Source organism: Tribolium madens, unplaced genomic scaffold (genome assembly GCF_015345945.1).
Source record: "Tribolium madens isolate multiple individuals breed KSU strain unplaced genomic scaffold, Tmad_KSU_1.1 Scaffold_3;HRSCAF=73;Tcas5.2_LG2, whole genome shotgun sequence".
In the NCBI taxonomy this organism is placed as follows: Eukaryota; Metazoa; Arthropoda; class Insecta; order Coleoptera; family Tenebrionidae; genus Tribolium; species Tribolium madens.
The window spans coordinates 3,730,899-3,749,358 of NW_025401006.1; the positions used below are offsets into that span (position 1 = coordinate 3,730,899).

The 18,460-nt window shown below is 33.7% G+C and overlaps 1 protein-coding gene across 8 annotated transcripts in view; it reads right to left on the minus strand.

Moving 5' to 3' along the window:
• Nucleotides 1-18,460, minus strand: part of LOC123007161 (disks large 1 tumor suppressor protein) — a 189,827-nt gene that overhangs the window by 89,127 nt on the left and 82,240 nt on the right. For 5 of the 8 annotated variants that reach the window (XM_044402266.1, XM_044402262.1, XM_044402261.1 and 2 more), the window contains exons 2-3: nt 16,248-16,653; nt 1,158-1,291 (exon numbers count right to left, since the gene is read on the minus strand). In XM_044402266.1, the coding sequence (XP_044258201.1) occupies nt 1,158-1,291; nt 16,248-16,554 (441 nt within the window). In that variant the 5' untranslated portion in view covers nt 16,555-16,653. The remainder of the gene's footprint in view (nt 1-1,157; nt 1,292-16,247; nt 16,654-18,460) is intronic. The other 3 variants (XM_044402267.1, XM_044402269.1, XM_044402264.1) reach the window with 1 other exon arrangement.

Here is an 18,460-nt window from a genome sequence, read left to right on the forward strand (position 1 = left end):
TAAAAATCAAATTAGAGTTGCTGCCTCTCATTTCAGTTGCTATTTGGCTAATTCACTTTCCGTTTTGATAAGCAAAAATACGAACTGCTGATAAGTAAATAATTTGATTTGCAAGTTTGATGAATTGAAAGTTGGTGTCATCTAGTTATTTTAAGTTTAATGAAGTTTGAGATGCGCTTAAGAAATTTTCTTACTTAAGGGTAAAAGTTCGACGTCTATTTGTCAGCGTTGCCGTCAATAAATTCAATAAGGAAGATCCTATAATAAATCTATTTTTCATTGGCTGCTTTTCGCTATTGAAAGCAAGCAAAACAACACATCGCCTAATAGACTAAAATTCTCCATTTTGTGTTTCCTGTCCCTGAAATATGTTAACCTGATTACGTGGAAGATGGTTTGCAAAAACCATTATATTCGTCGCGACGTTTCGATACTTTAATTGTATCTTCTTCAGGCGAAGAATTGTTGTTGATTGAGCGTAGGAGGCATGGCACAGTCAAGGAAGAACTCAACAAAAATTCTTCCCCTGAAGAAGATACAATAAAAGTATCGAAACGTCGCGACGAATTTAATGGTTTTTATTTCCCTTTGTCCTGCAAACCATCTTCCACGTAATCATGTTAACTAATAGACTAATTCCCTAAGAATTGCTATTTAACGATTCGGTTTGATTATATGAAAGTTATAAAATAATGTAATTTCATTCCATTTTGCCCGGATTTCCGTAATCACTTCAGCAAGCAGTTCGCTTCTCTTCCAGCAATTAAAACATTTATTTTGGGAAAATAAAACAGACACCTAAAAAGCGCTCAGAGGATATTACGTTGTTCTATCTTCAACTGAGATGTTTAAATATAACCCGACCATATTAAATTTTTCGTGGGTTTTTATACTCTCTCATCAATTTCTGTTACATCTTGTTTTCTCCATGGCGTTTGTTTAATCCTTGTTGCTTGTTGCGCTTTGAGATTTGTAGAGAACATTCCTTTTGCAGCAATTTCCATTACATGGCAGTTTCGCAACGAAACTGCGAGACTATGAGAAGGAGTAGCGGCCGTAATAAAATTGTTATTCAAGAGAACACGCTTGAATCATAGGCAATGTGTATACAATCGTGTTTTGTAAATTGTATAAATCGAATGTTTAAATTTACTCACGTCATTGTTGGTGTAGGAAGCTATAGGTCCATCACTGGTTTCCCATTTGTTTGCAATTCGAATGGTTTCTGCAGTTTTTTCTTGAACCGACTTTGTTTCATCGAGGAGGGTAAGTTCGTAAAATTCTTGTATATCTGAAAAAAATCAAAATCCAATTCACTTTTTCTGCTCTGGTTGAATTTTCATGATTAATGGACACATTCAATCGGTATAAGTAATGAAAGACATGTAATTAGAACTTGTTCGTTCAACAGAACCATTAATTAAATTCGGACAGATTCGAGTTGGATTGGTTATAATCAAATTATTGGCGAAAAAATGAAAATGTAAAAATACTGGAACGTAAATGCAGTTCAACTGTTATGTTAAATCTACAACAAATTAATTCCCCAAATCAAACTTTGTGTATCCTGTTCCCAGTGATTTGATTGAGACGGTGGAGTACACGCTTTAAACGTTTTACTTTTCGCCCTAAACGTGACTTTGTTTAAATCACCATTCCAGCTTTCTGAAATAGTTTCTCAAGATATTAAAATTTGGGGATGGTGGGAAGTTTATGACTTTTGTCTTTGCGAAAAGAGAAAAGTTTTTCTGGGTAGAAAATAGTAAAAACTTTTCCTCTAGTTTTCAAAACAATAAACGAGAAACTTTACCCAAAACTATATGCTACACGTTTCTGCAATCAAAACCACGAAACAATTCGAATTTTCTGTTTACTTTTTTACGTTCAAAATACATACACTGCTTGACTGCTGTAAAATCAATAAAGTTTATATTTACCCTAAAAAACGTAGCGGCTGTTATTTGACAGTCGAGTCGGTTCTTTCGATGGGATTTGTTTCAGTTTTCAGTGCTCTATAATAGACACTTGTAGAAAGAAAACACTTACATAAATCTCTTTTATTTAATAAGTGAAATTTCAAGTTATATCTACAACTATTTATGTTTGCAGTATAAAATCTAGCAAATATGTATTTTGTGTTTACCAAACAAAAACAAACATTTAACTTGAGATGTTGACTTGTTTCAAAATAAATTTCATTGTTCCATTCGACAGAAATATATCTATGTTGCTAGACTTTTTCAACATATTTTCTAATGAACACTATCAAAAACAGAATCCCTATAAATCTCGCTAAAACTTGATGGGGGAGATGTATCGACAATTTACTCATATGGCTCTAATTTTTTTCTAGGTACTATTTATGTCAACAAAATCAAATTTCTTTCGTGATATTATTTGAACTTAAAAATTTTATTTATCACAAAACAGTGGGAAAAACCAAACAGCAATCTATTTCGTCTTTTTATCTCAACTATAGGGATGTCAATCGTGTTTGGAGAGAAAATGTGTCAATCTGGTGCGTATTGCCCCGTCAGACCAAATAACTCAAGTCGTAAAAGTTTGGTAAAGAAGTTCTTTCACCAAGTCGTAGAGGAAAGTCGATGATTGACAAAGTTACTGTGAATAATCAAATAAAAGTAAATAATCTGATTCCATATCCAAAATTGCTACTCCTGAAAATCTTATTTCTTAGTTAATTACAAATATTTTAATTGTAGTAAATCTCGAGACACGCTTTTCGAATTGACTTTTCGAGTGCGCCTCGGGATTTAGAAGTCAATGAACAACTCAGAAATATTTATGAAGGCAAAAAGCTTGTTATATGTATCACACTGACACCCTATCAAATATTTGCATAAATTAGGAACAATCCGTACAACGTGCGCAGACGGTACAAAAATTTGCAACTGTTCCAACTTTTCACCGTCAATATTTACTCGTTGAATTTCAAAATAGTTTCACGAATGACTTATCAGCAAACGATCACGACTGGGATCTCCGAATGGACAGATGCCATTTCGAGAAGGATTTGGTGGTCGAAAGTTGGTGGATCGAAATGAAGATAAACTATGATATTATTTGATGTGAGTCGTTCTGTTATATGAGCAATTTCTCACCAGAAATGAGAAGAAACAACACCGAATGTGCATTGTCGATGTTGACTCAAGCGAGATAAATTGATTTCAGCTTCTGCACTACATACGTGTGTGTCCAACGATTCGCGAATAAATGACGACTTCCACGTGGATTAGATGTGCACCGATTTTAAATGAGAAGTCGAAAACTAAACACTATCTGATATAATTTACCTTTATCTTTACTTTATCACTTATTGAATGAGACCAATGGTTTTATTATTTCAGAAATTCTAATATCAAACACAAATAACTGTTTATATGTATACAACACTGAAATGTTTAAATGTATAAACTTCACATTGTTTTGAGCAATCGAAAATGAATCCATTGTTTTAAAGAACAAAAGAGTACAATTCAGTTAATCAAAAGATAAATGGAATATTGCTACAAAAAGTTATAAAAGAATTTTTATTTTAAAGTTCATATACATATTACGAAAAAAACTCTTTGATATTCCTGCCATCCGTCACACATACAAACTCTATATTATTTTTTATGACCAGAGATATTAGTTTTGTGAGGAACATAAAATCACTGTAACTTTTTTCCACCTGATGGATTATATCCACTCAATGAAAACATATTTACATAATACGCTACATTTTTGTATTGAGTGCTTCCATGCAAATCCTACCTCTTTTAAAATTATATAAAGATACGGTATAATATTTTGTTGTAAATTATTATTATTTTAACTAATTTACTTGTACATGGACATTTCCTAGTTTCAATTTACAATTGCCAATAATCAAAAATGCATTTTATCACTGACACGGCTAAAGCCAGTAATGCATTTTATCGGGTGGCATTGTTACGATCCTCTCCCTGTTACATTTATCTTGAAACTAGAAGTCGTTACATTTATGGCGAATATGCGGTATTCCATGCGAGTGGATTTATGCGTAACCGCTGCCCAGGTAAATGGTTCGATGTAATTCGTTGAGGTTGAAAACTACGCATAATTACTAATGCTGTTAGCAAAACCAGCACCAAATACCTAGTTTTCACTACGTATTTCATTCCGGACGTTAATTTGAACGCACGGTCACCGCTAAACAAGTAGGCTCTGCCCGGAAACCCCTAACTGATTTATCCCATACTCCAAATTTATTACGTCGCTTAATTGATAAACAGGATCACAGGAGATCATCTTTACTTTAATCCTGACCGGTGTTAAAAAAAAAACAATTTTATATGTCTGGACGACCAACTCCAACTCTCAGGATTTTGGGATTTTTACAATTAGGAACACAGAAAAAATATCATATGACAAAACAAAAACATCAACATAATAAGAACAACTCCTTTTTAATAAATCACAATATAACTTTTATAGCATCCTGGAAATGTAGTAATTTTTATTTTATACATCTCTGAATTATTTTTCTGTGTTCAGAATTTTGATACTAAGAATTAATTTTCTTTTTAAACACCTACCTACATCAATAACATTCACGTTAAAATAACTAATAAAAAGAATCAGCTGCAACCTCCTATAATGTTCTAATAGTGTGCATTAGTTTTGTGTAAATAACTGCACAGCACATTTGAAAGAGATAATTTCTCACTGTAAGATATCTTCCCCCATTTGCAACCAACTCGAAACTTTATGTAGCCAAAACATCAAATAAAAGTTTGTGGATTGAAATAAAGGTACCGTTATAATTACAGCATGTTAAACAGTGTAGTGCTGTTTAACATTCTTTGTTTCCTCAAAAACAAAGATAAAAAAGATTAAACCTCTGTGTGCCCTTTAATCTTCTCGAATTAAAGTGATGCAGTGAATTGAAGCTTAAACTCGTGTAAATTCGCGACATTTGTTTTAATCAGCCTTTGAAATAACGAAAACAGAATCGTGCACGGAACTTTAATATCTGTCTTTGAATTGAACAACGTCGAGTGACATTTCCGTGCAATTTTCAAGAAACAAAGCGAGATAGAAATGCTTCGATGATATAAAGAAAGCGATCCAAAGTTTCCAGGTTTACGATTAGTTCGCCCGCTAATCAGTACAAGTGGAAGCCTTGGGAATTATTTCTGGAATTCTAAGACCAAAGAAAAAAGTAGTTATACCAAATGTCTTTTTTCAAACGTTCACCAGGTCCTCCCTTGTAACATAATTAAGGACGTAATAGGGCATTGAAACTTCTTATAGGCTGGTTTATTATACACAAACTTTTTTCATACTTATTAACCGACATGACACCTCAAGATTCGGCTTAAACGAGCCAAAAAGATCATAATTTATTTATTATATAGGGAGAGTAGAGCGTAGTTTTATGAAAATTAACATAATAAGGTATGTAATACAGGATTTATGATCGGAGGTCCAAATAAATTATTTAAGGATGAAACTAGCAAATAAATTTATAAATTTGTTCCACATACAATGTAGGAAACGAAGATATTGGTATTTGTCAATCACTCGTTGTTCTTTAAGCTCAAACATTAGCTTGTCGGAAATAAACATACTATTTTTATTTTCAAGAGAGGTAATGGATAATTCCTGTATCCCTTCTGTTAGAGCCTCGATTTAATGGCTGCCATGAATCTTTATTAGAACCAATTTATACCCATTCAGATCCGTGCTCTTTCGAAAAAATCGAACCGTCGCAATTTTTTTATTTCTCTTAGAGTGAAATCCTTTAGAAGGAGCTATTTTCTCGTTATCCTAAATCAAATCTACTTCAAAACAATACAACAATTAAAATCTACAATGAGGAATTGCTTTGTCATTATTGCCCAAACAATGGGAAATTATTTCGGGGAGCTGAAGCACAATTATGGCCATAAAACCATTTTTTCATCAAGCTAATCTGTAAAACAAATGCGCATAAATTCTTCTCTGAAAGTAATCAAGTTGGTGTTATCGTCCCTTTCGGTTTGAGTTTCAAGCCATATAGTCACATTAATTTTAAAGGGGTGTTTATAATACATGCACATGACCCTTATATAATATAATTTATGATTCTAGGACCACTATTTATATGTTTTTGTATTTTATTTCTTATTAGTTTAGTTTTAACCTATTATAATTTCATCACAATAGGCCTTCGTTAACTAAATAGCCGTAAATAGCCTACATAGTGGCAAAACGACATGCTTCCATTAGTAGCTGGTGAAATGAGATATTCACTAGTGTATTTACGTGCAGATATTATTCAGACTACCCATTGTAAGGTAAACGTTTCTATTCAAAAAGATTACTCGTTGAATGATGCTTTTAGTAAATGATATTAGCGAATAAGAAAGAATACAGTCTATTTTTCCCAGTGATGGATTTGATTATGTTACGCTTGATGCTGTTATAATAAAGAAATATCGGATGCAAATGATTTATTCCACTTTAGCATTAAAATGTTCTTTCGTTCAAGTCCCACGATGATTACTTCATTTGAAAGTCAGATAACAACTCTTTCAATAACTTGGCTAATTCCACTAAGCATTATTAATCACGGTAACTCAAAAGCTATGCTTGGTTGAAGTTTCCCTCCTCAACTACTCAAACCTTTATAATCAAGAAGTTCGCTAAGCTAGGATTTCAAGACGCGTCTAAGTGACCCAATATGTGGCTTTCTCTGTTACTTATGTCATTATCAAAGCGTTGCTCTGTTAAACTAGCAATAATAGTAGCACTCTCTCAGTTAATATTTCAACGTTTCTAAGCAGTGTCTGAGAATAGCAAGCTCGAATAACCAACCCATTTAAACCCATCAATTTTTAAAGACAGACACTCTTTCATTTTAGCTTTGACCGCACAAACAAAACTGCAATTTCAAAAACAATCAGTTGATGCCCACCAACTTGGCGACATGTGACAGACAGACAGACAATCGTTTATCTGCACCTTCCCGTCTCTAGTCAGTCTATCTGTTTCACTTAGTTAGACGGGAGCAATGTGGAAGGCTTCTTCCATATTTCACTTCTTCGAAGCGACGTGAAACTTTAACTTTTATGTCGAGAAACAGAGCAGAAAGAACGACGCTTTACTCACATTATTCATAGAATTGGGTGCACGTTTGCATATTTTGAGGGGATTAAATTTTAACAGCCACAGTTTGCTACCTAACAGTCAAAATTTAAAAATAGAAACAAATTAATCGTAGCGTTTTGTTTTATTGAAGAGTGACATAAATTGCAATTACACCCTCTAAGGTTTTACAGCCACAGTACTTTTCAGCTAATGTTGCTAGAATTCACCCCAATGATAATAAGCTTGTTTTGATAACATCTAGCGCTTCCTCGGTCGTCGAAGCAGCTAGGTAATTCAATGAGAAACATCCCATATGTCTCTATATATAACCCAGATCAGATGTTGAGATCTCAATTACGAGAACATTCAGAAACAAGAACGTTTCACCAAAGCATTCCACAGTTGCCTTTATCAAGCTCGGTTTCCGCTCAAAGTCCATACGCGTTAATTTCGATTTTGTATCGATTACTCCAGAAACAACGAAAATCAAGATCACGCGATGAAACCCCAAGATAAGACAGAGCCGTAAAGTTGGCTTCACAGATACCAGATGGGAATATCGAAACGCTTTCTGAATTTTTAATCTTGTCGGGCTTTCCTATCTCTTCCTTCTCTAATCCGAATGTAATTAGGCAGGCCTTGGGTTTATTTGCAGGAGGCATATTTTAATTAATTGCGTTTTCGACTAATTAAATCATAAACTCAAATAACGTACAATTCTTCCGATAAAAAATGTTCCGAGAAAAGGAGTGACAGGGCTCCGGAAAGATTTCAATTACACTAATTGGCAAGGAGTTACTCTTCGTGAATTTATCTTTTTAGAAATTTTCTGAAAATAATGAGATTTTTCGCGAAACTGACGACGGCGTGAAAATGTGCCATCTACAAGACAAAAGTATGTCGATTTATTTAAGAGTTGGAGTACTCAAAAAATGAAGAAACGCCATTACGCCAAGTACGAGGCTTTGGTTAACGACCTTGATAATTGCAAAAATTAATTGAAACTAAACTTTCTTATGACTTTTCATTAGTATTATAGCTGGAAATTTAGAACAAGACCTGCTTTAAATGTTGGTAATTTATTATAGTTAAAGGCTATTAAACAATATTAAATTCTTGAAGGCAATGCATATATTTTTTATGTAAATGTGGTGTCTCACATCTTTGCCAAACATCAGCTTAAAAAAATCCCAAATGATGAATTTCAGCGCATGCATTAAAAACAACGCTTAAAATTTGTTAAAAAAGGAAGATTATTACAACTTATTCGCCTCATATATTTTTCTCACATAACCCGGATACTTAATCTAAAATTATGAACGAGAGCGTATAAAGTGAGAACTCGTTTTTTCACTTACGCTACCTAATTTATTTTCATGAGCGAGCTTGTAGACCTTTGACAGGAACAGTTGCTTTTATTAACTATTTAGACAAATTTGAAATGCTTCTGACTTTTCCTCTGAAGCATTTTCTGACTTTCGTGCCGCCAGTTTTTTCATACGATAGTAACACGTAAGCGGTAGTAATAGTAGTAACTTTAGTTATAAAATTTAAATGGAATATAACTTCCAATTAAATATTCCTAAGGAACAGATGTAGAATTGCTTCATTTAATATCAGTCTTGGTTTTATGGAAAGGACTATAAAATTCAACACTCTTGAGAAATGAAAACATATTAAATCATTTGAATAACTGAATAGAAAAAGATTATATTCCAATTGTATAAAGGTTGGTGAAAATCTTTTTCAGTGTTACTGAAATTGTACATAAATTTTAATATCCCTTTAGAAACCGTATCCATCTAAAGTCACCGTTAATATTAAACTAGGAATCAAATAACACCTCGAAAAACAAAAAAAAAACGAATCTTTCTTTTTTAACAAACATTACATGACGTATGACGCGTTTCGAATGAAATCCCTTGTGAAATTGAAGATTACGCGAAAACGGGTTCTCCGCTGGTCTTATACTTTATATTACGCTTTCAGAATGTGTTTTTAATAAATTTATTGCTGCATTTTCCTCTATTATAACGGTCTGTGAATGAGTTATTACGTAATATTTTTTTAATTGCGGCATTTCGCAGATTATCGAAAGCAGCGAGTTCAACCGGAAACATTCATTTTAAATATTTGCTCGTTATTTTCAAAAAATGTTGAGAAATGATATGGTAGTTGCGCATTTACTGCAACAATCTTTTTATTTATTGCAAATTTAAGCTCAAAGTTATGTCGTGCCAACAAAGTTCAGCCAGACAAAATATATACTCGTAAATTATCCAGATGAAAGAAAACATGACCATAAGGGTTTTTCAATTTGTTAAAATGCGGAGCAAGCAGTTACACAGAGTTGGTTGTATTAAATCTAGCTGCAGAACATAAATAAAATTTCCTTAAGATGTTGGCTTTCGGCCCTTCACTCAATTAAGGAAAGTAGTAAAGTTGTAAATAAACAGGAAGCGCAGCACAAGTAAATGGTTTCTTTACAAATCACTGGAAACAGACAAGGGCAAAAAATCGACAAGGCATAGTCATTAACTCGCCGGAAGTAATTTATACAAAAATTCAGACGCAAGAACGGAATAAAAACCAAATCTGGACATTTCCAGCGTGAAATCGGCACCCTTAAATGTAAATCATAAGCTCCTCGGCTCGAAATAAAAACCACATAAAGTATGATATTATAGCAATAAAGAATTGATTTTTGCGCTGAGCTGCGGCAGCTTTTCACAAATCCTTTTCCAACCTTTTGAACGACATTCAAAAGACTTAATACGTACTGGTGCGTCACAATTGTCTGGAATTACACTTTCCTCAACGGCACGACTGAATTATATTTGCGCATAATGTAATACAATTTACATTGTTTCTGCTCTTGTCTGGTGTTGAGGATGGTCGTTATCAACAAAGGTGTATTGTATTAAATTTTACATATTTGCATTTAGAATGGCGCGTCTCATTATCCAATTTTCCTGTAATAATCTCCCCTAAATGTCTTTACCGCGATTATGAAAGCTCAATTCGAAGGAAAAGTTTTTTTTCAAAATACTTGTTTTGAAACAACATGTTTAGGAAGGTGTAACATATGGTCTGAGAATTTAATGAAGCGAAAACTCTGTAGACTCAAGAGTGTTTCAAGGCCATTAACGAGATGGATCGCCGACATCTGTTCAAAATCTAGCAAGCAACTCAAATAGTCCCATAAAAATTAAGTTACAGAATTGTTTTTGTTTACAGTGAACTCTAAGTTTTTGTGTCAATTTTCTCTTTAATAAAGCTAATATAGTAAATTCAGTCAGAATCCAAATCCATGCTCATAAATTTTGCACGTTTGAGATCTGATAGACCTCAGATTGATAATAATCTGTCCCCTAAGAACCATAGTTTATTGATATTATTCCAAGTTAACTAAGAATAATTATGGAAATTAATTGCTACAGAGAGCTGTAATCTCTGACATTACCTACTCAATTCAAACTAAATCTCTTTCGCGAAAGCAAAGCCGTCATCACAAACTTGTGACTTTGGAATCCCGACGATTTAGTTTTCCAATTTTCGCTTGGTAAACACGATCGACGCCATCTTTCTCCTGATAATGATAAGTGACAAGAGTCGAACGATGACTCCACCAGCTTCCAGCTTTTAATTTCCTGTCAACTAGCCGGCAATATTTGATTGAAGCGAGTGTAAATGTCGATACCAATAAGAAGGTTTTAATCAAGATATTACGCGCATCATTTCTATTTCGATTTTAATAACGACATCAACTTTGTTTTTTAGGATGAGTAGACGATTTATCACTTCCAGAAACACGGATTTTTCGCTAAATCCACTCTGAGATGTTTTTGTTGTTGTTATTGTTTTGAGGAGTCGTTAGCTTATTCTTTTTTCAGCATTATATCGACAAAAGTCGCCGGCTCTGACTTAGAGTTAAAGTACCGTCCTTGCAATCAAGGAGGAAACTCCAGTCGACATACCTAGACAAAAAAAGGAAAACATAAACAGGGGAAAAATTTCAAGCTATTTGCTACAGCGATAAAGACATGTTAAGTTTACGCTAATATTTTGTTGTTCATTGCTGCAATATACTAGAATGCTCCTAGAAAATATCGCTTACGGCACACAAGGGGTTACTAGCTCGTCTCTTTTCAAAACAATAAAAAAAAGGCAAATATCAGTAATATAAAACACTTTAAAATTTTCCGCATCTGTAATTTCCTACAGGTTACACAGAATCATATTATTTGTATTTATGGTCCACTTGATTCCCATTATAGGGAAACCAATATGTCACAGTTATAAAAATATCAACATAAAAAAGGGTTTGAACTTTCTTTCAAGATGAATTGCAAAACTTCACAAAAATTAATTATTTTGTAAGTAGGTTTTACTCAATTGTTGTTTGCAGTTTCTTCTGGAATGCTAATGAGTTAATGACACTCAAGTCGTAAAATAAAAGAGTGCTATATAGTCAGAAATATTGTCTTTTTAATTACTCGAATTTGCAAAAAAACATCCGCACAATCTATAAAAATATACAGCCGGAAAATAAAACCTTGATTGCTCTAAAACTTGTCTTGTGCACTTCCTAGAACTCTTCAACATGATAAAAATATTTAAGTTTATACGATATGGGACTTGTAGAAGTTCCCATTAAATTTTTATTACTTTCAGAAAATAAAAAAAACGTGATCTATTGAAGCAAACATGTCAAAAATGTCACGCAGTTTAAGCAGGATTACTCTGCTTATGCTGATCTAAAAATGAGTTACTTTGTTCAGATCCATCCTCAGCAGTTTTGCTGCTTCATCACTTCATCACTCTAAAAGCTTTTCTTTTACTTGAGTTAAAATGCAATCTTGTTTAAAGCATGATAGTATCTTAATACCGTACACTTGTCTCTCTATCGAGGTTCCTCATCTAAGTGCTTTTCCATCACGTACGTCCTTAATAATAATAAAACTTAATTATTTTCAATTTGAAGAAATGTAATTTCGCATTATTTATGCTTGAAAGTAGAAAGCAATAATTTGTGGCTAAATTTTACTTAATTCCAGTTACACAAAGGAGTGTACGCCTTTAAATTAAACTTTCCGAGTTTATTCTTATATGAGGTGTGTAATTGGACCCCATTGATAGAACAGTAGCTTTAATTAGCACCATTCTTGTTCTCCAATTTGTTAATCCGCAAGTTCAGTTATAGTGGTCCAAAGGGAATAGCAATGCAGTGTAGAGGATATTTACAAATCGCGATATCTTTTTGCTCGTTTGAAATTGAAATGTGAACCTTTTAAAGCCTGTTCGATGGAATGGTGTTAGAGTAACCTGATGTGGCTGTTTGGTATGTGGTGTTAGACTATAACTTTGTCATTTAGGTCAAAATTCAAGTTGGTTTTATTGGCGGGCGAGCTGTGCAGGCGCTCCCTTCGCCATCGATAACTTCCACTTTGTTTCACTTTATGGTTGCAAACGTTATTTGCGTTGAGGAAGTTTGATTGGTTTTTGGATTTCTGAGCGCATTTAGCACCAAATTTATCTGGAAAATTTAGCAGGCTATACACAACTTAATCTGGCTAGAGAGATTGTTCCTTCTAGAACTAATTTCCTCTATTCGATAGCGTTTCTGATGAAACAAAAAAGGAGATGCATTCAATCTGACCTGAATTATATATAGGTATAGTTGAAATTGCGGTAGATCGGTAACAACTACCCATTTTTGGCTGGATGATTTTTTTAGTTTCATTTTTCATCGTTCGAAGCCATTTGTGATTTCAATCTTCGATAGCAGTGTAAATATCTCTCCGAATACAGACTTTAAATGAAAATTGATTCTTTCCTAAATGAGATCGGAGACTCGAACGAACAGGGAGAAATTCGGCAACCTCAGATCAGCAAGAAAAAAGACAGGATTTTCAAGCGAAAGGTGTGAAGGTCCCACGTGATGATTACTCACTCACTCGCGAAGTTGTCAGTTCGTACTCACTCATAGAATATTCGCAAGTTACCTGAAACAACATTTCTCAAATTTAATCCCAAACCCTTTGCTAAAGAACCCGAACCTCATAAAACGTAACAAGTGTATTATATTTTCTGCCAATTTAGCGGAAAGCCATGTTGAGGTTTGGACTGTACGACTAACTCTTGTTGTTTCCAACAAAGTTGAGCACTTTTATCGACTAACTGTATTTTTCTTTCTATTCCTTATAGGTTTGTGGTTGCAAACTTAGATTCGGAACATGTTGCGCTCCACTGCGCCGACGTTATGCATTTAGATTTTCCGGAAAGACGAACGCCTATCCCTGGGATGAGTCGGACAAACAACTCAAAACCATCAAATAAATCTTGGATAAGACACCATAAATCCTGCATTTTTTCGCGAAAACAACCAATGGTCAAAGATAAAAAAGATTTTCACACAAATCCCAGAATACATCTGGTCCCTAGACCCAGCCCTGAATATAAACCTGACTCAAATCGAGAACGAATGAAGGGCGAGACTAACATGCTAGAGGCGTTTTGTTCAAAAATGTTTATCCCAGTTATTTTATTACATGAAAATATAGTCTAAAACTATAGGTAATTTATAAAACAATAGCGGTTTGTTATCATAACACTGGTTGGTATGATAATAACAATACTATTATCTCATGAATGATTTATGAATTCCCTCGTTTTCGGTCGAGTGAATCACGCCATCTCTTTATTTTACAATTTTGTGAAAATTTATTTAATAAGATAACAAGTAACAAAAAATACAGCAATTGTTATAATGTTAATATTATGTAACCAAACTTGAAAAGTTTATATTATGAAAATTAGTTAAAAATGATAATTTTACTTCACTTCGTTTTGTAGGACATATTATGAAACCGAGTATGAAACATTATGTTGGAGCTCTGGAAAATCTTCTATAAAAAGTGCAACTTTGACATTGTGTAGAAAACTTCATCGAAATTTGAATTACTATTTTGTTAATAAAAGTTTGCTTGTTATATTGATTCTTAAAAAATGTCAATTATTGAACGTCTTCGCAAAAAATTTTTCTATTTTCTTGTATAAATGTCGACTGTAGAGATAAATGAAATATACCAATTCAGCTATGTACAAATACAAGAGCTCAACGAAAGATTTAATGCAATTCAAGCAGTTAGATAAAAAAGTACTCGTTTATACGAAAGTTTAATGGGATCTAGTTGAAGCATTAAATCAACATTTAAACAAAAAAAGACAGTTGCATCTTGCATCTATAGAATATTGTTCGTTTTGTTACGTATGTTAAACGAGATAACACAACAAAACAAGAAACCATCAAACTTTATGCTTTATTCAACGTCGAACGTGCTTTAGGAATTACAAGGTTCATACAAGCAACCTATTTATACGAGTAAAACCACTAAAAAGTGGTTGTAAATTCAAGCAGTATTATTTTTCAACAGCTAGAAATTGTTATACCTGTATTTTTGTTGATTTATGTTTTAATAAGACTATATTGTTTACCTTATTTTTTCCCTAAGCAACTCTGGTGGTCCTTTAGAAGCAACGCAAGCAATTTATTGATGTTAGCAGTTTTAAACTTAAGTCCAACAGAAAATCTTTGGTTCGATAAATTTTTGTAATTTACTACTCTGCCTGATTCACATAAGGCAACACTGGTGTGGGTGCAAACGTCTCATAGGGAGCTCATATTGTACCAATTTAAGGTAGTTTTTAGGGAGAAACTATCAACTGCGTCCTTGAGATAAAGGATTAAACTAGCGTTCGCAGATATTCCTGATTTTCATTGTCATCGTCTTGACAAAAAAATGAGAAAACCACAAGCAGTTTTTGAAAATTTCGTTCTACAAAAGCAGTTTAAACTAGGCCTCATTTAAAACCTATTCATTTGAAAATTTTGTAGAATTCTTACGGATGTTCTCACAATTTACTCCCTGCTAGTAACATAACCAAAATGTCAGTCATTGTTGTGATCAGACTAGTGAGCCAAAGAATCCAGATAAAAATTTGGATTTTAAATAAATTTAATAATTAATAGAATGGTGATGATAATAGTAACTCATGTTTAAACAATAAATCGCGAGGCAAAACTGTAAGTAAATAAATTCTTACAGTTAGCACGGCACCTAGATTTCCGAGCTGTGACAGTTGTCAACAAAATAACATATGAATCAAATGGTAATAGGTAATCGATAAATAATAGTATGTACATTACATGCGAGGTGGTAAATATAGCATTACCCCGAGTGCTCATGTATAATGCACAAGGGGTAATGCCATTACCACCCAGGTTTGTATGCTATTTTATTCACAATCACATGATTTTTAGCCAAAAATTTGAGTAAAATAAAATTCTAATAAAGTTAAGGTCCATCAAAATTGCGTTTGATTTTTGACATTTCAGGAATGTCAAAGAAAATATTGAAATAATGTGTGAATCTGATTTAAAATCGTTGAAATGGAGCAGTGTACTCCCCCAAAAGTAAGAGAAACTGCTACGGAAGCAATTGAATACAAATTTAGCAAAATATTATGGGAAACTTGTCAATTTGAAAGAAAAAAATTCCGGTACTTTTGTAATGTTAACGCAGGCAAACCTGCATGTTACCGCCCAAAAGAAAAAAATTAATGATGCGTTTCCCAACCTTTAGAAGGTTAGTAATCGGCATATTATATTAGTGATTGTGAATAAAAACAATAACTCGCGTTTTATTTCCATCTCAGTTCCTTCTATTTGCACTACTGTTGTTCCAGTATAGTGGAACAAAGTAAGTTTCTTTTTGGTTCATAATTTATTATTTATAAGAAATAAAACCCCTCTTAAACTCTGCACAAGTGAAAAATTATAAAACAATCTAACTACAATCTATTATGTGGAATAACTTTCTTAGTTAAATAATGCTCAATAATTATTTATTATAATGAATATAAAGAAATATTTTTCTACTTTTTTTCAGAACTCTCAGTGAAGAGTAAGACAAAACTTGAATAATTTTTGTCAAGGTTTTGTCTCGTGGTGTTTCTGTTACAAACTTTATTCTTTATCGAAGGTATATTCGTTTGCGTTAAACTTTGTGGAGACACTTGAGGGTTCCTCAAACTAAGTTTGTAATTTTGTCTATCCATTCGTCAAAGTTTACCTTCTTTGGGTAGATTGTATCCGTGAACTTCGCAGTAGGTGGTGGGAGCTAGCGGTCCCGGACTTGCGGTTCCCGTCGAAGGCATAGCCGAGGGCGCATCTATGGTGAAGAAGGTAGAGGCCGACGCCCGTTCCTCCGCGTGGACGATCTCCTGGCGTCGGCACTTAGCACAGCGCTTCATTTCAGAGCGCACTCGCAGCAGCCACACCATGCCGAAGAGAGCCATGCCGGCGGTCGGCCGCCTCATGGCAGAAACCTGGTCATACCTGAGTCCTCTTAGGATGCGCCTCTTGTCTTTGACACACATGCCCTATACGAGACGGGAACGTCAGCACCGCCCCCGCCTCCGCGACATAACTATTTAAAGCCGATTCAGGCTTTCTCAAAGCTCACCCATCGCCGAAGCCTAGGGAAAATTTGCTGTTATCGGAGCAATTTGCCGGAAATATCGCACCAGCTCGTCGACATTAGCCGCCCTCGAAGGGTTGCTAAGACAAGCGAGTGGGATACGTCGGCGGTTCATAGAATTTATCGAAGTTTGGATGAAAAAACACGCGTTAATTTTACTAAGGAGATTAGTGAAAACGCCTCACTCAAAAGCAAAACTTCAAACATTTTATTATTTACGTTCCCCACAATTCTTATTTTCAAGAAAATAAAGGGATTATTCAGCTCGGGAGAAAGAAAATCACCTAACTGAGAGTTCTCAATTCTGAAAATATTCTTATTTCGTAAAAAATTAAGGCAATTTGTTTTCAACAGATTCATTATTTACCTTATAACAGGCCATGAATCTTCGACAAAAAGAATAGATGATGTTTGGAGCAAACATCAACGGCTTAAGCCTTCTCATCCCTTAGAAAGATTGTCAATATTTGAGTTCTCTTTAAAGTTCCTCTAAATTTCAACAAAAAGGAAACTAATTAGAATGATAAATTGACTTAAAACACATCTATTATTTACATCCAAAAACTACAAATAACAACAAATTTCTACAAATGTGGATTGTAAAAGCTTTTAATCCTGACGTCCAGAGCCGTCTGAACCTTGTTTAAGGTATTTAATTAATTCATTACTGGATTATTTAATTTCAAGCTTCCGATAAGAAGCATTTTAATTAGTTCATAAATTATATGTGTGCCGGTTTGAATGGTAACATTTCACAAAGTTGCTCACACGTAAAGCATTTACCGCATATTATATTCCATATAATATGCTACAAGAGCCCCTGAATTATGCAACTGCCCTCAAGATAACTAGGTGGAGATAGCGCTAATGTTTCAGAAGTTACTTTAAAGGATCATTCCTAAAACTTACTGATATCACCAAAACTTCATAGAGAAGGTACGTTGTCACAATGATGATCAATAAACAAACGCTAAATTAATATAACTTGAATAAAACTTTACATTAATGAATGAATTAATTATCGAATGTTAGTTGAGCGCGAACTAAAAATTATTTTCTGCATGAATAAACTTGTTTTGTTGTCAACACGTTTGCAGCAATTAATAAAAATTTTACTTCAAAACAGGGGATGTGCTTTGTTTTTGTCAAAAGTAATGTGGAATTAGCTTTCCTAAAACTGATAGCTCACCGTGTAATCCGAGTTTGTATTGGAACAACTTTAAACTGCTAAATTGTTGTTTAGGACTTCATAATAGTTTTTGAAGTGAATGCCAACATTCAGAAAGAAACAAGTTTTGAAACAATCAATAAGTAATAAAACTTTCGTATTTTTTACTATTTCACACGTAATCGTACAGAAACAAAGCTATAAATATTTTTCCACAGAGTATTGATTGATTCTTTCGATCCTTGTCGAAAGTGTCGTATTTTGCATGATGTGCTTATACCTATGCAAATTCGGTTCAAGTAACACGAACCTTTTCCATTTTCTCTATATTTCCTATTGAAAACAACTCACACAGTGAATTCTAAACGCTGGCGTTGTTATCTTTCATTAATTATTATTTGTGTTCACTATTTTTTCTCTTTTTTTTTACTTTTCACGCAAGCTCCTCGTGTCAGCTTATCACAGAATCAAGGACGTCCTTTCTCTTAATACGACTCTTTCAGTCGATCCTTTATTATTGAGACAATTGATGGTAATGGCTTTTGTACAGTTTCAGAAATTTTCTGCTTCTTTTTCCATGACATTTATTAAGATAAAAAAGAAACCCCACGACTATTTTAACGACTTTAATTTTTTA